Source organism: Macrobrachium rosenbergii, chromosome 25 (assembly GCF_040412425.1).
Source record: "Macrobrachium rosenbergii isolate ZJJX-2024 chromosome 25, ASM4041242v1, whole genome shotgun sequence".
NCBI lineage: Eukaryota > Metazoa > Arthropoda > Malacostraca > Decapoda > Palaemonidae > Macrobrachium > Macrobrachium rosenbergii.
In genome coordinates, this window is record NC_089765.1 from 12,539,605 (window position 1) to 12,562,113 (window position 22,509).

Below are 22,509 nucleotides of genomic sequence, written 5' to 3' on the forward strand. Positions count from 1 at the left end.
CGCCATAAAAATCTCTGAACTATCTGGACTGTAGCCATGATATAAATTATAAACTGAACACAGATAACCATAAAGAACAATATAAAACGAAATAAATATTCTAAACTACTCTATTATCACTTTCAGTGTCCATATATTCTGGAGGAGAGAACAGCCTGGAAATGAGACAGATTTATACCCCGAGATACAGCTGCAATTTCAACCTGGGGATGTTTCCATTTGACATACAGGTAAGGCTCTCCTCCACATCCTTCATTGCTCTAGTTCTCTGATAAGTATTTAAGAACAAATAAGATGGTGAAGACTTGTAACTCTTCTTTCATTCTCGTTGTCCGCAGGTATGTTCACTTCATTTCACACTGATCTCAGCCTCCTCCAGCTTTGTGGCTCTACAGGAAGGGAAGGCACAGTACTCTGGAAATACTGATCTCATGGAATATATAGTTGGTAAGATAACTTATCATTGTGCATTTGCAGATTATATTTTGTACAACAGCTATATTCTAAACGTCTTTAATGACCTCTTGAACTCCTAGGACTAGGTACTGGACGATTCTTTATACCAATTTCACGTCCTAGTGAACTTCTAGACAATAGATATTTTATACCAACTAAATGACCATAAACCTAGCATACATCTAGATCCTAGATACTATTTCATACTATCTCTATTCTAAGACATGATAACATACCTTTCATCACAAGTGCCCATCTTTCATAAAATGCCCATATTTTCACAGGAAAGGTGTCCCTTACAGGCGGGAAGGAAAACCCGTTCTCCACAATGAAAGTGGACGTGAGACTCTCAAGGAAATATAGCTTCTACATGCTGACAGTCTTCTTCCCAACAACCTTCATAGTAATCATAGCCTACGGAACATTCTTCTTCAAATTCACGACCTTCCAAGCCAAGATTCTCGTCTCCTTGTCATCTCTCTTGATTCTGTCGTCCATGTTCATACAGGTAACTTTTATTAATTGGAGGTAGTCTCTTACAAAGGTGTTCTGTAGAGATCTCTGTAACACAGGTGACTCCTACTAATTACAGGTACCCTCTTCCATAACGTGTTCTTCTGAGAAACCTGTGACACAGGTAACCTCACTAATTACAGGTACCCTCTCAATAGGGTACTCTGTTAAAAAATCTGTGACATAGGTAACTGTTGCTAATAGCAGGTAGCCTCTTACAAAAGGTGCCCTGTTGAGGAATTTGTGACATAGGTAACTATAACAAATCATAGGTAACTTTTACAAAGACATAAGTAATTCTTACTAATTACAGGTAGCCTCTTACCTGGCGTTCTGTTGAGAAATTTGTCACCAATGTCAGCAAGAGGGGATTCAGACTCTAGATCAGGCCAGAGAATAACAAGAAATTCTCACTTTTAGCATTTTTCTGGGCCACTACGTCATTCTGCAGTATATCCCACGCCAGATATTGAATTTATTCCTTTCCTTATATATAACAGAGGCTTAATAGATCCTTCTATTTCCTCAGATGTCAGCCAGCGTCCCAAGGACCTCTTACTCAAAGATGCTTGACGTGTGGTTCTTCGTGTGCATCGTCCTGAATTTCACCATCGTCTTGTGCCACATGTTGGTCGAATATTCCATCTACGCGTCGAATCCCAGTGCCTACAACAACAGTGGAATGGCCAATGGCGTTATGAGAGTGAGTTTTTGACTCTGGAGGTTCCGTTGGGGTAATGAGATTTACCAAAAGAGCAGTTTTTAGAATTTAATTTGGTGTTGTCAACTTGTGATTGTGTTCCAGTATCTGTCGTTCTGAATGGAATGATAAAAAATACAAAAAAAAATCCTACTCACTTGAGTGTAGTAATATATATTTATATATAAATCTGACCCCTAATTCACCCAATTGACAGGTCCAACCCCAAAGACCACTGTCTGTCAAAAACGGCCTGGTGGGTACTGACCCGGAACCTCTCAATCAGTACCCAAAACTTGGTCAGAACAGCTACCCACAAGTCAACCACAATGACCTGGGCGCCGCGGGCAACAGAAGACCCGGGGTACTGCCCAATCACATGCTTCTCATGATGGGGGGTCGAATCTCCCTGCCCGTGACCTTTATTATATTCAACATTGCCTTCTGGGGGTCGGCTATGAAGTGAGTCGTCTGAAGGGATGTGTTGTTGTGAACTTTTGTGGTTAACCCTTTCTCTCTCTCTCTCGCTCTCTCTCTCTCTCAACAGATTGAAACCTAAGAATGTAAGTCTCTCTCTCTCTCTCTCTCTCTCTCTCTCTCTCTCTCTCTCTCTCTCTCTCTCTCTCTCTCTCTCTCTCTTCTCAATAGATTTAAACCCAAGAACATAAGTCTCTCTCTCTCTCTCTCTCTCTCTCTCTCTCTCTCTCTCTCTCTCTCTCTCTCTCTCTCTCTCTCTCTTGTAACTCTTGCACTGAATTTGTCTCATCCTCTTCTGAAAAACTTCTGCAATGTATTTGACTCTCTCTCTCTCTCTCTCTCTCTCTCTCTCTCTCTCTCTCTCTCTCTCTCTCTCTCTCTCATTTCAAACGACTGAAAACAATTTTTTGACATGATAATACGGTAATACATTTCAAGACGTTTACAACATTGAAAGGTTATTGTTTTATTGAAAAAATAATGTAAACACGTACTTAAAAAGATAAGACTTATTTGTAAAAGATAAATCAATATAAATATAGACTCATTTATGAAGATAAATGAATATCAATACACGAGGATAATTCTAGGTGTCAATAAATTAAAACTGAAATGAAAAAACAGTTCTGTTTAATTAAAAAACATCATTAATATTCTCCCATATTTTTCTTTCCAGAGACCCAGGCACCACCTAACCATAATTCCGAAGGGATATTTAGCTTTAAGTCCTAAAACTAATCTTGTAAATAGGGTAAGATAAGCGCCCAAACACACTTCAAGAGAAACACCTTTTCTAATGTGACGTTGAGGAGATATAACAAGGATATGTATAAAAAAATATAATGGAATGAGATGAATTGTAGATTACTATTGCTATAGATATATTTCTCCTTTTTTTTTGTAGATGTACAATCTAAAAGTTATATTACTTTATATCACTAACCTATGAATGACTTTCTTTTTAGTAGTCTATGTAAACTTCATCTAAAATTAGTGTTAAGCTGAATTATATTTTTTACTTGACAAGATTGAGTCCATCTGTTGTTTAGATTTGTTCAGATATTTCACCCACTGGCGACTGTTTTTTTTCTGAAATGAATTAGAGCCAAATAGAAAATTCGCCAGGTGCAATTTCTATTCTGGTTTAGGTTCTTGTAGCAAATTTTCTCTCTCTCTCTCTCTCTCTCTCTCTCTCTCTCTCTCTCTCTCTCTCTCTCTCTCTCTCTCTCTCTCAACTGCCAAAGCTTGAACAACAAGATTCTCGTAACTCAAACCTCTGCCAGAATGTCTGAAATTGTAACAAGCGTACTTGATAGCTTGAACGAAATACTTTTAATTTTACATTTTCCGAGGCAATATGTTAAATTTAGCGTCGTTTCAGTTGGTTGGACCTAGAGGTCCACACCAGCAGCTTTCTCATACCTTTCAACCCCTAACCAAAAGGGCCCGTGCTGGCATAAGGCCTTTCTAACCTAAAGCAGCTGACTAACCAAAAGTATCTTAGAACTGGCTTAGCCTTATACGGTCGCCAATGGGTTGGATTAAACCTAAAATTAACTTCCTTGTTTAGTCCTAACCTTGAAAACAAAACTCATGGGTTACACGTGCCTGTATTTGTATATTACTGCGTACAAATAGGTTAATATGATAAGGTCAGACATACTGTATAAGAGAGATAATGCTAGCAAGATTTATATTTAAAAGACATAAACGAAAAAGTAAAAAAAATATAACATGCTTTTTATAGATAGTGTGGATTAGCAAACGTAGCTGTGATAGATATTTACATGGTTTTTTTAATATATATTTTTCGCCTTCCCTACAGCCTAGATGAATTGCAGTACAGTACGATTTGAAAATAACAATTTGAGATTATAAAATTGTAATATCGTAAGTTTCACAGTTAGCTGAAGTCTTAAGCCTACGCCATTTTAATTTGTACTTCATGACGACTGTTACATTTTGTAAATATAGAAATTAAGTGGTGTAAGTGTGTAGTACATGCTACAAAGAATGTCTGGATCATACTGCAGTAGGCCTAATTCATAAAAAAAAGACAGATAACTTTTCAAGTAAACACTAGGTTAGGTGCTATGTTGATTTGGAAACAAAAATAACCTTTCTAATATTACTTGTTCCGGAACATTTCAATTCTTGTTAAGCCTCTTCCGTCCATAGACCTATCATAAGACGTAGGCCTATACTTTTGACAAAAACTTACCCAGTCTCTAGGTCTAGAGTTCCTGATACTTGCATCAATAATTTACTTTATTCTTAATACTACAAAGCAATCAGGTATGCGTGTGGGCTTAAGTGTGTGTGTGAGTGTATGTGTTAGTCATATATAAGTTTTTGTTTGCAAATGGCTCAGAATGTACTGTTTGCTAAAACATTATGGAATTATATATATATATATATATATATATATATATATATATATATATATATATATATATATATATATATATATATATATATACAGGTATATATATATATATACAGGTATATATATATATATATATATATATATATATATATATATATATATATATATATATATATATATATATATATACATACATAAACATTGTATGCCTTAATAGAATATAAACTATGTAAAACTGTTTTAGCAGATTGCTTCGAGGTTTATGAGTCTAAACTCAATATGATTTTGATTTACACAAAAAGTTTCTTGTTTCTTTCAAATTCTAAAATAAAACAATGTAGATAATGATCAAATCCCACAGACGCACAAATTTATGGCCTATCGAAGCCCCCTGTCTTTTGGAGTTTATGAAATATGAATTTTTACATCAGACAGTTTACATATAGGCAAACAAGTACAAACCTACCCACTGTGTGAGCTCATGATTATGAATAAGGGTATTCAGAGAAACAGTAAAAACTTAATTGTGGATGTTAGTCTCTTATTATCCCTAGAGCAAGTACGTTATCTTGAAAACACAGCTAATGATGGAAAAATATGTAAACCTCTTCTAAAACCACATGATAATAAGACGTAAAGTGCTCTTTGTCACTGTGTTTAAACAAGCGTAAATGACGGCACCACAGTGCACACGCATATGACGGAGAGCATTGGTCTCCACATAATGCATTTATTTCAATGCCATAATATACAAGACTTTTACATACGCACACACATAGTGTATTCACATAAATCATCTAATGATTAAGACGTAAAACACTCTTTGTACTTACGTAAATAAGATTAAATTGACGGTCCAATGAGCATTTTACGAAGTTCACAGGTCTATAATTTCCAAGGTAAGGAGAGGAAGAAGAAGAGTCGGCGGTTGTAAACAAACACCAATTTGAAGTTCCTCCGCTATTTCGCTGAATTCACCGGAGCACCGCGATGTCAGTCGATCACAAATTCACGTGAGAGGTATGTGAATATGTCTTAATGATATTGATGCTTGTTTAGCGTAAACATTACGCGTTATTTCCGAAATATGAGAGAAAATTGAGGAAGTCACGGGAGACATTTTGAAGAGCTACGCGAGCGACGGTGCTGCCATCTATTGAGAGATATTGACATCATGCACGGGGTGGTTAAGCTTCTTCTTCCTCTTCCTTTTATTCCTCTTCCTCTTCCTCTTTTTTATTCTTTTTTCTTCTTCTTGCATTGGTTACTTAGAGCGAACTGTCATTGTCCATATAAACTTTTGATTACAGACACTTGAGCAATGGTTCGGACAGTTATTACGAGATTGAAGGAAAGAATTCCTTTGTCAATTACCGCCTTAGAATTTACGTAAACTATATTTTTCAGTGGACGGCAACTCTCTCTCTCTCTCTCTCTCTCTCTCTCTCTCTCTCTCTCTCTCTCTCTCTCTATATATATATATATATATATATATATATATATATATATATATATATATATATATATATATATATAATTATTTATTTAATTGTTGGTTTGAGAGAAAGAGAGAGAGAAATGACAATCTCTCTCTCTCTCTCTCTCTCTCTCTCTCTCTCTCTCTCTCTCTCTCTCTCTCTCTATATATATATATATATATATATATATATATATATATATATATATATATATATATATATATATATATATATATATTATATATATATATATATATATATGTGTGTGTATATATAGAATTATTTATTTAAATTGTGTGTTTGAGAGAGAGAGAGAGAGAGAGAGAGAGCTTATATAAATCTGCATTTAAACGTATATGAAAATAAACGCTTCAGCTTCACGTCAGACTGAAACTCGTTTCGTGAAACGGCGGCTTTGCGTTCGAAGGGTTTATGTACATATATAAACGACCCCAACTCTTGCTATCATTTAGTCCACCTGGAGGTCGCCCTCGACGAAGTTGTACCTTCAGAAGCTTCTTATAAACTTCTTCTCTCCTTCAGAGCAACCTTCAGTCTCGAAGATTTGAGTCACTGGATATTTATTTAGCGAATTTTGGCTCTCATTTTCGTTCGAAGAGGAAGGTATGTTACGTTTATTTATAATGCTTATAATACTTTTAATTTGCGTCTAAACGTTCCGTTAAAGAAGAATGTTTGTAGAGATTTCTTGATACTTCACTGATGATATTTTTTTATGAGTTAATATATTAAGTGTACTTATAATATACTTTTAATTTGCGTCTTAGCGTTCCCGCCAAGAAGAATGTTTTTTTTTAGATAATTCTTGAGGCTTCACTGATAATAATTCCATTTATATGAATTAATATAACGTCTTTCTGATGTCATATCATAACTTTAAACAAGTACTTTTTAAATATCACCCTGGTTATAACTGTTTAAATTTGTATTTTCTCCTCTACGGTTTTAAATGTTACTGATAAATTCTTTCCTAAAAATTAGTTTCCACTTTGGATAAGTCTGCGAGTAGATTGTGTGTGTGTGTGTGTGTGTGTGAATGTGCGTTTAGCAAATCGCAGCGCTACGTGACGGGAAATCTGATCTGTTGATCTGCTTGAGCCATTCAGGACCGCGATATTGCCAGAGTTTTAAGAAAACTTCCTTATCATTTTGAAAAAATTTATTAATGCATTTTTTTAGTGATGTCTAGGCCTAGGTTCGTATATTTATTCTAAGTCATGCATCCCATACGTTCTGAGTTATCACCCCTTCTTTCAGTCAACTTCCTTTTCCAAATGGAAGGGTTAAATAAAACTCTGAAACGGAAAACCTCGATGGTACATTAAAAAGGCAACGAACGTTTATAAATATTCATTGATAAAAGCCACGAGTCATCCTCCGTAGATGTGTGATCTCACAAACCTTAGGAATTACGAAGCCTTAAGTGATTGGCTATGTAGCTCACCTCGTCACTTTCATAAGTATTTTTTTTTATATATATATTTTATCCTGTTTAACTTTCACAATTTTTAATTTTTATTTTTGATCCTGTTTAACCTAGTCAAAGGGTAACTTTGGGGAAGTAGGCCTATGCTTAATTTATTCCTCTGACTTATGTCTACTTTGGGAAATATTTTTAAAATCTGAACCTTAGAGTGTTTTTTTTTCTCTGAATCTCTCAGAATTAGGACCTGTTAGAGAATGTTTAAGGTGTGAATTATTATTATTATTATTATTATTATTATTATTATTATTATTATTATTATTATTATTATTATTATTATTATTATTACAGATTGAAACTTATCATTGGAATGGTTAACTTGCACATTTTTTACGTGATTTTAATTATATTATTATTATTATTATTATTATTATTATTATTATTATTATTATTATTATTATTAATGTCATTCTTTATTGCAATAGTTTGTTTTGCTTTGTTTTGGGCAATACTAATGATTCCTTGTACTGTATATGTCAACTTTAATATCTTGCGTGATGGTTTACGAATAGTTCACAGTGAGCTTGAACACTTGGCTATCACTCAAGAAGCCTGGGTTCGATCCCAGTGGGAGGCAGAAGTTTACAGTCATAAGAGTACAGCATTACTTATAGCCTCTTGGGAGTTTTAAGAAGTTTGATATTCCACCTTTATCACATGACTGGATATCCATGGTTGTCATTTTTAAAAAGGTATGGATGTTTTCTGGATGATATATAATTACAACCATAATTTAAACCACAAATAACTGAAGTGACACAATCAGATTTCGTGCAGTGCCCAGTATTTACAACAATCACAAATACACAAGAACTTCCTCTTCCATAATAATAATCCATTTCGTTCTCCACCAGGGCAAAGTAAAGAACAATGACCAAAAAGGGAAGAGTCCACAGCGATTACTTCGTCCTGACCTACCCAGGCGTCACGGTCTTCATTGGTTTAGGATTGCTGTTTATGCTCGTAAGTACAGTGTTGTCATTTGCTTTTAATTTCATCCTTTTCTCTGACTTCCCTCGAAACCCCGTCCACAAGAATATTAAAACAGCCCTTGAAGTTTATCACACTGTTATCAGGGATCCAAAACCAGTCAGTGTCCTGTCTATATATTCTAAAACATTTTACACTTTCAACCCAATCAGCCACTGAATAACACTATTGCTGGTGTACATAGCATCTGACCTAATCGCATAAAAGTGCATTTTCATTCTGCAATCATTTAGTTACCATACAAACATCATCAGCTGGCATTCTTCCAATTGTGTTAATTGCTCTTATTAATATGCCGTTAAGTACTACCTCTCATTAGAGTAATAACTGGAGCACAGAATTGCATTTCCTAATAGAAAACTGCTTTTATTTTAGGTTCCGTAAGTCATCACCCTTTTCAGCATATTCTACTCCTGTACAACTTGTTTTTATCCCTAAATTACTTGCTGAAACACACTCCTAAATAGTGTAATCTTCTTTACCACCCACCTTGTCTCTGTCACCTTGTCCCGTACTACTTATAGATCTTACCTGTAAAGTATACCCTGTTACTGGTGCTTGGAAACAAAATAAAATATATCCACTGGCTGTATAGGCTACTATTGCATGTGTGTATGCGCATGGATACAGTATATTGTATTTTATTAGATGAATAAATAGCTTACCTGAAAGACAACTAAATATGACATTTACACCTTATAGATCTTACCTGTATATTCTGTTACAGGTACTTATAAACAATTAATATAGTCACTGGGTATACAGGCTACTAATGCATATGTATGTACATACACATGGATACAGTATATTGTATTAAATAAATAAATTGCTTACCTCGAAGATGACTCAATTTAATGCTAACTTGCATTTTCTTCATCAGATCTCATGGCAGTGGCCTGAATGGTACCTCCTCGCTTATGTACCCAATCTGGGACCATTCCTCTCTTGGCTCGGCAGAGAGCATAATTTAGCTGTTAAGTGGATGTAAGTAAATTTCCCTTGTGAATTTTATTTTAGAACATGGGTAACTGCATTTCAGAGTTGCATGACCTGTATCTTGAATTGAGTGTGAAGTATAAAGTACAAGTTAGTTTAGGTGAGGAACTATGTGGAATTGCAGTTAGCTGTAAGATATCTTGAAAATATTTAAGTTTAAGCTATAATATAGGGACTTTGGTACCTGTCAGCAGAATTGCTGTTAGTTGAAGGATATCTCGAAAATATTGTTACGTAACGGACTATGTTACTTATCAGAAAGGGATGACCCCCAAAGCATCTGTCAAGTTGAGGTGGTACTGTATTTAGTGAACTGGATAGATTCTGTTCCATTTCTCATTTATGTTAGGAAGGATACAAAAAGTAAAAAGTCCTGCATTGTGTTTGACTTTCAAAGAACATAATATAATGGTAGAATTTCCAGTGTTATCATTTTTCAGTGTCTTGGGAAACGTCATTATTTTTTTATCCATGACTCACTTTAGAATAGTTCAGATATTCACTATGAATATGAATTTGACCCACAAGATTGAATGCCTAGAATTTCAAAAGATTAAATCTTTTTTCAACCTTTTTTCATAAGTAAATCACTTGCTTAGTTTTCCCATAATTTTGTTCCATATTACTCTGCATAAATTATTAGGACATTATAACTCTGGTCAGTGAACTGCCAATTGCTGAGACCATTAAAAAATTAGTTATTTCTCCCCAAGCATTCTTATATAAGCAATATACACCACTTAGCTTCCTGTCTCACACATCTTATGACCCAAGGTCATTCCTCAACATTAGCTAGTAATAATGTAAATATTTTTTCGTCAGCTTTGTTCCTGTGATGTCAATCCACATTATTGAGGTGTTCTTCGCTTTCTATTACTGCTACAAGCTTGGACTGACACCCCTGACGACTCTGAAGTGGATCTCCCAAATATTTGTCGTTGGCTATTTATCTCTCGGCTATCTAGTGTGGCCTTTGCCTGAGAGAACGATGGCTGTCAAATTAAAGAAATAAGGTAATGGTTCTTTTTCCCATTTTCAAAGTTGCCGAGTAATCCATAACTCTATTTCTGGCCATTTTAATAACATTGAATGGATCTGTAATCTTCAAGACCTCTGGCCATTTTAATAACATTGAATGGATCTGTAATCTTCAAAACCTCACAAAACAGTGTTTGTGATTGATTTGAATAAATAAGATTGTCCAGAACTCATTTTGTTGAAAAATTGTTGCATATATTGCACAAATCTGATGAGCACTCTGTTACTTTTACTGTAACGTTCATGCACATCTCTTGATTACGTTTCTGTGACTACTCTTTCCAGAATTGCAATGGAGAGTATAAGTTCCCTGAGGCCCTTAATACTGTTATGCCATGTCCATCCAATTCCACGTCTTTATTCCTTTCTTGTGTATGTCACACAGATACATTCATCCATGTGCATAGTGCTAGACCTAGAATGATTTTAGCTGTCAGTAAAAATGTCAAGGTTTTTCTCAGCTAATGAGACTTCACAATCACTGGTAAGGGTTTGGTAAATAAGGCAGTCCCCGGTTTACGACGGGGGTTCCGTTTTTACGCTGCGTAGTAAGCCAAAAATCATCGTAAACCGAAAAATCGTCGAAAATCGTCAAAAATCCTAAGAAAACCTTACTTTTAATGCTTTGGGTGCATTGAAAACGATGTAAACTGCATTTTTATTAAGTTTTTCATCAAAAAAGCCTCCAAATTTTGATTATTCTGCTGTTTTGGAGCCATATTTCTTCCGTCGAATCGGCGTATGATGCGTCGTAACCCCAGAACATGCGTCGTAAACCAGGAAATAATTTCTGATGAATATATTTGAAGAGCGTCGCAACCTCAGAATGTCGTAAGCCGGACCCGTCGTAAACCGGGGACTGCCTGTATCTGTATTCTTCCAGCTATTGTTTTATAATCCAAGTCTCTCTTTTAAGAGATTATTATTAGCAGCCCCAAAAGGGGTCTACTTTAAAGGTTACAAGTTTGTGTTTTCCTTAATTTCTTTCAGCAGAACCCACCAAAGATTGATTGTAAGTCTGGAAATATGGTTCTATGTATGTTCATTTAAAGACCATTTATGTTTGTAGTTTCATATACCTTCTCATCAGCTGTTCTTTTGTCATTCTAATCTCCATGTTCCTTCATTTATTCATGTTTTGACCCTAGTTACTTGTGTATCATTCAGTCTCCTTCCTACTTCTTTCCATCCTTCATCGTCACTATTATGTTTTACTCACAAGCCTTCAAATCATATTTGTGTCACAATACATTTGTGGATAGGAGTGGGACATTATAACACTTAACACAGATGCTTTTCTTGCACAGGTTAATTATCTGTTTATTTCAATAATAAATCCCAGTACAAGTAAATCACTTTTGTAAATTGCTTGTTACAGAGTCTGCAATTCACTTTATAAAAATAAAACTCAAGTTGGAGAATAAAATAAAAAAATACATATGTATTATATACTGGAATAATCATTTATTGGATAAGAAAGCACCTTTCATAATCACAATGTACAATACTCAAGAAAATAACACCACAGCAATAGTTTATCAACAACAATCAATAAAAAAATATACGGTATTTGGTCTGCAATAATTTGGATTGTGTACAGAGAGATCGCCATGCCAAAGTTAGGTCCGGCATAATGCGATCAATCATTTGGAAACTGCAGTGGAATACAGAATCATATTCTTTGTTGTGAAAACAACAGAAACAGCCAACAAAAATGAATCGGTCTTTATAAGTAAGAAAATAAGTCATTGATGTCAGTAACGTAACAACACCACACGTAAATGAAATATAATACAACCTTAGATGACTTGACCTAGTGGTTTGTAACCCTGCAGAGAGAGTATAATACAGACATTATAAAAACTAGAGTGAACTATTGTTGTTAAAATGCCAGCTCTCGAACCTTGATTATGACAAAAAAATATAGGTATGTGCATATATATATCAAATGTTGCGAGCTATGCAATTTGTGGTCTATTGAAAGGCTACATAATTAACCTACATTGGCATTGTGGGTGGTAACCCTTTTATACGCAGTGCTAATTTATATCATTTGGCATTTTCCTGGAGTTCAGTTATTTGCACTCTGTAACAGTGCGATTTTGTGACCGTGCAAGTTGATAACTTCAGTTGTTAATTATTTGCTGTACACCTTACAACAACAGTTATTGTGCAGTCTGTACCACATAAAAGAATCTAGGTGCAATTCACATATTAACCACTTCCTCACTGTTTGTTGGTACTGTGTATCAAATCAAGGCCCAAAAATAATAATCATACATTGCAAAGCACAGGATTATACTGGCAGTGCTTTTTGTTTATCATACACAATATTCTTTGGAAGCTTGAACTTCAAGCTAATGGCCCCTGTGGGTTTGTTCCACATGAATAGGGTTCATCTTCGGAGTAATGATAATATTTTCAATGACTTTCATCCTCAATATTGGAAAATTCCTTTTCCAGTCTACACGATGCAATATCGACTTTCATCCTAAATATTGGAAAATTCTTTTTCCAGTCTACACGATGCAATATCTCTGGCAATTAAGTGAATTTGTGTGATTCATAGAGATGTTGATTGTTGCCATATACAAAGCATTCAGCAAATGTCACATAAACTATCTACGTCAGCAGAAGGGACTGAAAACATGACCTTACATAATTCTGAAAGGAATGCTTCATGTTTGTATGGCATTCAGTTTACCAGAGTAGTAGCTAAAATGGATGTTATCAACAGGCAAGAATATTTTATAATCACTAGTGGACAAACATTACATGGTATATTTCAAGTTAAAAAAAAAAAAAAAAAGACAATATTCGACAATGTTCGACCAAATACTAAGTAGACAAACACACAGCAAAATTTAGTTATGGCATTGGTTCTTTACAATACAACGTGATTCATGTATCCTTGAGAAACAGCGGAATAAAAGCAAGGGTCAAAATTTGTCTATATCAGATTTCTCATCTGACTTACAGAGATCTGCTTGAAGAAAGCTAGTTCAGAGTCTAGGGTTGCTCCCACAATCATAATAATTGTATGTTTATAACATGTAAACATTGAATTAACACATAGTAATGAACATAACAGCAAATGAAAAACATTTTTTTTGTGGAGCACTTGTTGTGATTGTTCCATTAAACAGGAAAATATCAAATAATTGCTCTGAAGACTCTTGTTCAAGATTTTTACAATCATATGGTATAAAAATGATAAGTAGAAAGTTTCAGTGAAAACTTGCATATGCTTCACAAGTACACTAATGATATCGATAAAGTGATAACATTTTCTCAACTATGATTTTAAAACTAGTCTGTTCTCTGCCACTTTGTGGGTGAATGTACCTTCCTCTACACTTAAAATTACAGATTTATGGCAGAGTGTTGTTTAGGAAAGCCTGTAAGACAAGCAACTTCTCTTTGTATAAGCAGACCTGTGGAAAACTGTATAGGAAGGAGTCCTTCCTTGAATGAAATCGTAAATGTACAGAAAAAAGACTATCTCAGACATATGTTCTTTCCTCACGTGATCAATTTACCTCAACTCTACACATTTTTTGTGCTTTGACCAGTCTTGTAGGACCTAAGAAATCTTTTTACATTTTATCCAAAATTAAAATGATTTCATTTTAGAGAATGCAAAAATAATCTTTAAAACTAGATTTTACTAGTATTTGTTACCACAGACTGCTTCTTGAATTTACATAAAAAGGTAAAATAAGTAGAGTAAAATTAACCTGTAAATATACAGACATTTCCTGTAAACACTTTATCCCTGATGAAGGTACTGTACAAGTATTTTCATATTTGAAAATGAAAAAATGACTATAAAATTAGATTTTTAAGTTCTGCTACCATAGACTGCTTTGTGAATTACAGTCAAAAGTAAAATAAATAAAACTACCCTGTAATTATACAGACATTTCATGAAATCATTGGTCTAAAGTAATTACTTAAAATTTTGGAGTAAGTTACACTTTCATTTGTTACACAGCTTACAAAGGAAATAAGTCTAACTCTTGTTACGTACCATCTCTGAATTACATGCATGAACCAAAGATATTTTTCAACTGTTACTCAACAAATGCAAAAGTGAATTTTATGAACTTTATATACTTTCATGTCAAAATAATTTTTGGAATGATTTACGAGGGAAAAATCTTTCTGAGGAAAAACAGCATCAGATTCATTCATATATAACTTCACATAACAACTTATAAGTTCTCACCCATGAATGATAAGCAGCACTCAAGATGAGAGTCTTATTTTTTCTGCAAGTAAGTATCAATACACAAACATTTGTTTACTCGTAAAGGGACATTTTAAATCCTTGAGCATCCGACAACTTCCAATACGGGGATATTTCGTTTTTTCCATTTGTTTTCACTTCATATTTACATGAGAATTTGCTTGTCTGACTGATAGTTTAAGACTCATAATACTGCATATCTCTTGGCAGTCATCGAGATAAGTTGATGAGAAATTTGTATATAGAGTAAGTTAGGCATAGACTTTCACTTATAGATTTTCTAAAATGCTTTTTTAGGTGTATTTCCAGTACTTTAATCGAAAAATCATCTTTACTGTGTTTCACGAGAGCTATGAAACTTATCCTTGTTCCTTATGAGTTGGAATAATGGCGTTTCACTGCGATTCGTGTGCATAAAAGTTCAATGTGATAGGTACTGCTTGGAAGTCGTAGGTATGCAAGTTCTCTTCGTGTGTTAGTCACTGCCGTAACACTTACCACGTTTAAATCAACGGTAACCATTAGCATCATTTACAAGAAAATAGATAATTCTTCTTCACAACCACACTCTCTAGGGAGTAAAATACAGCATTTTCATCACGTGATTCTCCTTTACTAATCACAGACTGTTGAATGTGAAAGAAGGCACATTAATTTGCTTGAAAGTCTGCTTTGAGAATTTCGCACCTCGTCTCTTGAAATGACCAGTGCTACTAACTTGGCTAGAACGTGGCTTAAAAAAAAAAAAAAAAAAAAAAAAACTCAAGAAAAACAGCGAAAATCATTGAGGTAGATTTGAAAACAAATGTGTTTGCACTTTTTCTTGTGGGAATTCTGTAAGTGCTTCTTCTAAAGGTTTAATGTATCATGAATAAAACATTGCTGTGAAAAACAATCAGCTCTTTGCGATGGAAGATATTTAACTATTATTGATCGCTATCTAGCACCTAGGACCATTTATAAGTTTTACACACAATATACAGGTAGCATCCCATACTTTATCCTTCCCTGTGACTTTTGATAAGTCACAGTAAATGTAAATACAATGTACACCTTTTCCAGGAGTACAGTACTATACATGCCAAATTTGAGACTGTACGAGCACAGTACATCACATGCCAAGTTTCTAAAACTACTTCGCTGCGTACTATAAAATTTCATGAGTGTCTGCATACCATTATTAAACATCAAAGAGCTATGCCTTTGATTCTGACGAAGAAAATGAATAAAAATGAATTTTTTTAGACCCAGACCAATGCACCTTTCTTACGACGGCTGTCATGACAGAAAATGAAAACGAGAAAATGATTTCTCAGAAATGCATCCAATACTTGTGATTACATACTACATAAGTTGCTAAATCAGAAACCAGACCACAACACCTTCATAAGATGATCTGATCCTTAAAGAGAATCAAATCAGGATTCTTGTTGCTTGAGAAACAATACTAAATTTTCCCCAGGGTATAACAGAGAGCCAGTGGTGCAAATCTAACTACAGTATAATGATGCTGTAAAAGCATCTGGAGTGACCTTCTTGAGAGAGAGAAAAAAAGCAGAGCGAACACTTTCGAGTGTCGGAAAGTACAGTAATGTAATGTACAAAAGATTAAATATATTTACCAATATGGTAAATGATAAATATTGCTGCACCAAAAATATAATTGATGGTATGATACTTGTCGACGTACCATTTTTAAAAGCAATTATTGACCTTGAGGTGTTCAAAAGTATACCTGTATTTTTTTTTAAAACATATCCAACTTTTCCATAACATTCGGCAACACCTTTATTTTCTTGACAATTCTATTTTCCCATCACAATACTGTAGTGTCACATACACACACACTTACACAATGTATCAGGGTCAAATATACACTGTCCTGGATGTGTGTCACATTTTCACATACCCCAAAAAATTAAGAGTACAAAATACATAGATACAAACATTTCACCATTTGCATGAGCTTTTGTAAATTCAACACAAAAGGTATCTGAAATTTTTAAATAAAATAGTATGAATCATATTAAAATATGACATACGAAAGAAAAATGGTTTGCTTTCCGAGGTGATTTTAAGGGCAGAAGAGGATTAACTGCTCAGAACCACATGAAAAATACTTTTCCTTAAGCGGATTCACAAAAGAATAAAGAAATCTTGGGATAAACTTACCCAAAGTTCTCAAAAGATGTTTGACGTTGAGCCAGATACAGTATCATATATCATATTAAAAAGTGAGTAATGAACACAAGAGATCGCAGGTTGGTAGTACTATTAAATAAATTGTATTCATTCACCTGCAAATCACTGATCCACAATATTATTAACCTTAAAATTCTTTCAGTGCCATCTCATTACACCGGTCATATAGTCCTTTTCACTGTAATTTTTAAAATAAAAATTTTAAAGAAACGTTAACAATATTAGATATAAAAAGTATACAGTCCATGAGCTGGACCACCAAGTCAGAAGAGGTATTTGAACAATTTCCTTTCAAAAAAAGGGCGACATACACCATGGAGTCAAGAGACTCCTAGCACAGGTATAGCCCAATTCTCATGGTCTAAAAGTAAATGGAATGAATAACTGAACATAAGTGTAATTTATAATAATATACACACTTTTCGAACAGAAGGGGAAAAGCCCCACATGGCTTGGAAAATAGTAAAAAGGTAATTAACTCCCATTTGCAGAGACACAGAAGATGAAGTCTCTTGGGGTTTCTGGGAAAAACAGGTGACTTGTGAAGAAAGGCTTTATAACGAAACCTGTTGTGAGCCAATAAAAGTGAAGCCACATGGGCAATGGGAAAGCATTTTAAAGGCTGGATCTGTCACCCACAGAGCTGGAGAAGTGCAAAAGAGGGCATAAACTGGGTCTGCTCTACGAGAAAGAGCCTGTGCTTGCTTAATCTTCAACTACAACCATGAAGAGTTAAGAGTTCACTTTTCCAAGACAAATCACTTTCAAGCAAAAGTTCTTGGCACACTCTGGGCGGCTCACTTTTTTGTATTCCCAAATATTGCACGTAAGTCTGAAGTAATAATACGCATAAATAAGAAACATATTCAATCTTTGAGCACTGAACTGCTTCAGAACAAAATACTGTCAGTATTCATACCCTAGGCTGTGAAAGACTACAGAGGAGCATTACAGGGAACTTAAAAAAGTATTCGACTTTGTGAATCATCCGCAATTCTGTGCCTGGGACAAGAGACAGAGAACAGAGCCATTTTGGAATGTTGCCCCCCCTTCCCTTCACAAAGGCAAAATGAGTATATGTATACAGCTCTGTCAACCATACGAGACGAAACAACCCAATCAATAGAGAGAGATAGAGGGAGAGAGAATGCACTATGTAAGGACGAGGTTATACATAGTACAATTTTCCTAAAAAGACCACATCACAGACCTTGGGATTTCCCAGAGGTAAAAGATGACAGGAGATGAAAACAGGAATATGTAGAGTTTCATCTCTGAATTTCACTTTGCAGTACCTAATGATTACCTAAAGGAATGCTTGGCCATTAAGGATTTCAGGAAAAAGATTTTGAAGGCGAAAGTTAAAAAGAAAATGAATTTTCTGTAATGAAAAACTGAAAACAAGGAAATTTCGTGAGGCCACTACGCCTCGTTCAAAATGGCCGCAGGTCTGGTTTGAGTTACACTGGTGGTAGGCGCAGCTACGCTGGGACTTAATCAAGAAAGTGCAACTCCTTACTTTCATGTGACTAAAACCTATTTACATACTGCCATAAAATATATAAAATATACTGTAAAACACAGTCATAAATAACATATTTATATATGTCTAACCATTACTGCATATATTCTCAATATTACATCAATTCTTTGCCTACAACTGCCTTGGAGGCTTCAAGTTGTAGCAAATAACATGGAAATTCATATCAACCTATATACAATTACTGCTACGTAATAATGCAACCATTTCCCCACATAAAAACTGTACACTAATTACATCGAATTTCAAAATACAATTACAAGTCCTCACTTAAGAATCATCTGAATCACACGATATGCATCACACTTTCAGTTCTGCAATATAAAAAGCTAAATACAAGAATACGCTGGAATCACAAGCCACTAACATGCGCGATTTCGTTACACAGTTGCTTTCGTCATCCCTCAATCATCAGAACAGTCACATCTACCCGTAAATGTTAAGAACAAACAGAACGCGGACAGAAAGGAATGGACCAAAATACAACCGAAAATAAAAGAGACGAGTTGCACGACAACTGAAGGCCAGTTGTTTGCACTCATCCAGTGTCCCTGTCGCTAATTTCATTTCATACATCAAGTACAAGTCGTAAGGAAAAATCTAACCCAGTATGTGTAATTTGTAGTGGTTCAATATCACGATTAGTAACAGCAATAACATCATTTTGAAAAGGACCCCTGAATTGATTATACTTCTCAGTAACGTGACAATCAACTAAAATAAAACTCTGACATTTTCATATTCAGCTGAACATCACCACACAACTAAATAAACGTAAGCACTTATTTCTGTGACCATAAAAAAGTATTAGGACTGACTGTCTTGTCAACATTATACTGTACAGGGATTCTAAAATAACAATAAGCCATTTGTATCTTTCTAATTACAATAATCACAAGACCAAAACAGTCTCATTTAGCCTGGCAATTTTGGACTAACCCTCACACTCATGATGTATATAACTGAAGCCATCTGCTTCATGACTGACACTAAGGCATTGAGTTTAGGCGACATGCAGGCATATGACTGTACCTTAAACAGATTCCACATTATTCGCAGGACGAGTGGAACTGTGAGAGATGGGATTCCACAGAGTGGTTTTAGTCACAGTATCTACTGACGACCTTAAATAATAATAATAATTATAATTTGCCTTTAAATAACTTAATCTGACTTGTCACAGAATACTTTACAAGTGCAGAGGCTCATTTTTGCAATGTAATTCTGATAGGTATTGTAATCCAAATGACGGAGTTGTACTCTGAAGTGAACATACAGCAAAAATCAAATGTGGAATTGTAAATATGAACATTTTTAAATGAAAAATTGAGGGTTTCTTTTAACAATTTTTTATGTGCTCATAATAAGCCACAACTGGTACCTTGAGAGAGCACCTAGTGTTCTATATTTGCCATTTTCCTCAGTTAATTTAAAGATTTTGGGGGGAAATACTTAATATCTACGTGAATAGGCTAAGAATTCAAGCAACATCACAAGTAGAGCTCAAACTCTCTTCATATAATGCTCCTAAGCTTAAAGCTTTTTCATTTTTCCCCTCCAAAAGATATTGGTAAACGATGCATCTGTGGATCACTTTTTACCCTGCGTTGTGCTATCTTCTGTGAGAGTTCAGTTAATGAATTGTTTTCAATCAAAGTTTCCCATATTAATTTTATACCTGGATCAAGCCTTTGACAATGTATTCCTGATACTGTATATTAACTCTTTTATTATTGGTTTGTTTGCAGAATTTTCACGACTGTACCTCACTATATGGCCACCAATTTCAGAACACACAGATGCACAAACCTAATCTTAGAATCCTTCACATCTATTCCTTTTTTGTCATGTCATGGAGAAGCTTCTATTTCTCATTCCTCACCCACTGCAATGTCCTTCAGCGATAAAAACATTCTAAAAACATTGCACGAAGACAGTTCCAAAACCTGTACAGAATTTATATAAGAGTTCCACTTTTCAGTGTTCGAATAACAGCTACATTGGACTTCGTGGGGGATAACCTAATGAATGACCTTGTCAGGGTATCAGCGTCACAGCCTTAAAGAATAAACACGTCAAAGGCCGAATTTAAGGCAGAAAGACTTAAAAGCTGTATCTTTAAAACATCTATCACAGTCTTCTTTGTCTCCATAACCTCCCTGGTTACGAGGTTGAATGTGTTTTCATTAAAGTTTTTGCTGGTTCCGGGCTCTCTGTAAACAGAAAGAAGAAGAAGAACCGCTTAGCATCAGTGACAAGAACTTTGAATGGTTAAACCAAAATGATAAATCTTAAATTGGTTTTACATCTATCCTTTCTATATTCAGCAAAAGTGACTATTTTGTGAACAGATGTAAACTTGCATGAAATTTAAATATTTTCATATAGGGTGTTTTCAGTACCAAAAAAGATAATGCCATTGAAACAGAGAAATGCCTTTGGCTTGCATAGTATTGAAGGAGAAAAACAAAAAAGTAGGTGAGCTATTTTCCCCTCTTATTAAATCCTTTAATGAAATGGAAGCAGAGTTCTTGAGAGATAAATTAGGCTGGAAACCATTGAACATATGAAGAAATTAAATGTACTCAATGAAAATCATCAGTCATTGTCGTGCTACTCACCCTGACACCGATGAACTTCCAGGTACCTACGAGAATCAGCAACGCACCGATCCCAATCAGGGTCCCACATATTGCATCTACTATCGTGAACGGGGTATAGAGAGCTTTCCGAACACTGCTTGCAGTATCTTCATCAATCTGCGCGCTCTGTTTCAAGATGGGGGAAAACAGTTTACAATGTGGCAAGCAAGTGAAAGGTCTGCACACTCTGTTTAAAGAAGAGGAATCAGTTTGCAATGTGGCAGTGTAAAAGGTGAGTGAGGTTGGTTTATACTGTGAATCTGATGGTCCAAGGAGCAGAGAGGTACATGTTCCTGTCAAAGGTTACTTTGTGTGAGCTGCATGATTTCACAAATGTCTGAATAGTTTCAAACTTCCTAGTGAATCTAATGCCATGACATTTGATATAAGTATAATTATTGTTGAGGTCAAGGGAATGAGAAAAACACTGTACTTCAAGGACGATAAACATTGCTCAGAACTGAAAATAAATTCAGGCTCCGAAACTTCCACAGAAACACTGGCCCTTACCTCGTTGACCCACACGATTGGGAAAATGACTTCTGGAACATTCTTGAAAGAAGGAAAGCTGCCATATCTTTTTAACGGGACGTTCAATTGCATTTTCTTCATGGCACGCATGGCTACACCAGTATTCTGTAAAGCCAAGCGTGAATGAAAATCCAGAGAAGAAAATAAATAACTTTGGGAGCAGAGAACGATGCAGAGAAAATCAAGATACTGTATTTATATTTAAATTTCTTACAATATGTTGCACAACGTTATGATTGAAAATGGACTAACAGCATGAATACCAAAATGTTAAAACCAAGAGCAGTATTCACTCAGAATATTGTGGCTCACCCTTGAAAGAAATACTCGAGAGAATGGTTTTAGTAGCCTGCATCAAAGCTCCCTTCTTAAAAAATAATTAAAAATTTATTACGAGGACCCTCCAACCCAGCCAATGGGAATAGAAAAAAAAAATAGAAAAGTTTAAGCAGTCATATTCCTTTTCTGTGTATTCGAATGCTGATTACTGACTTAATATAGGTGACAATTGTACATACTTATAATAAATATTATACAGTATATTCTTTCTGTTGTTAATTTACTCTTTTTATCTTAGGAACATAACAAAATGAAAAACTCAGTGAGTCATGTTTTTTCCATTATTTTTATAGCATGTAGGCAAGGTATAACAGAATCCTTTGTATATCATGTTATAAATTTGATTATGATACTTGAGGAGTGGCTAATACATCTTGGGTTTGTGTGACATACTTTCATATATTTGTTCAGAATGACATGCTATTCCTGACAACTGAACGAGAAATGTTGACTACACATTTGTTTGTT

General features: G+C 34.9%; 2 protein-coding genes across 5 annotated transcripts in view; one reads left to right on the forward strand and one right to left on the reverse strand.

Moving 5' to 3' along the window:
- The first annotated feature begins 5,425 nt into the window (after positions 1-5,425).
- LOC136852339 (uncharacterized) lies at positions 5,426-22,244 on the forward strand. The gene is made up of 5 exons (XM_067126904.1): positions 5,426-5,552; positions 8,369-8,477; positions 9,385-9,488; positions 10,323-21,003; positions 21,173-22,244. The coding sequence occupies exons 2-4, from the start codon at positions 8,385-8,387 to the stop codon at positions 10,510-10,512; spliced, it is 387 nt and encodes a 128-aa protein (XP_066983005.1). The 5' UTR covers positions 5,426-5,552; positions 8,369-8,384; the 3' UTR covers positions 10,513-21,003; positions 21,173-22,244.
- LOC136852338 (lysosome membrane protein 2-like) overlaps positions 11,973-22,509 on the reverse strand; it is a 121,097-nt gene continuing 110,560 nt past the window's right edge. For all 4 annotated transcript variants that reach the window (XM_067126900.1, XM_067126902.1, XM_067126899.1 and 1 more), the window contains exons 9-11: positions 21,682-21,807; positions 21,151-21,297; positions 11,973-20,742 (exon numbers count right to left, since the gene is read on the reverse strand). In XM_067126900.1, coding sequence (XP_066983001.1) covers positions 20,716-20,742; positions 21,151-21,297; positions 21,682-21,807 — 300 coding nt within the window. In that variant the 3' untranslated portion in view covers positions 11,973-20,715. The remainder of the gene's footprint in view (positions 20,743-21,150; positions 21,298-21,681; positions 21,808-22,509) is intronic.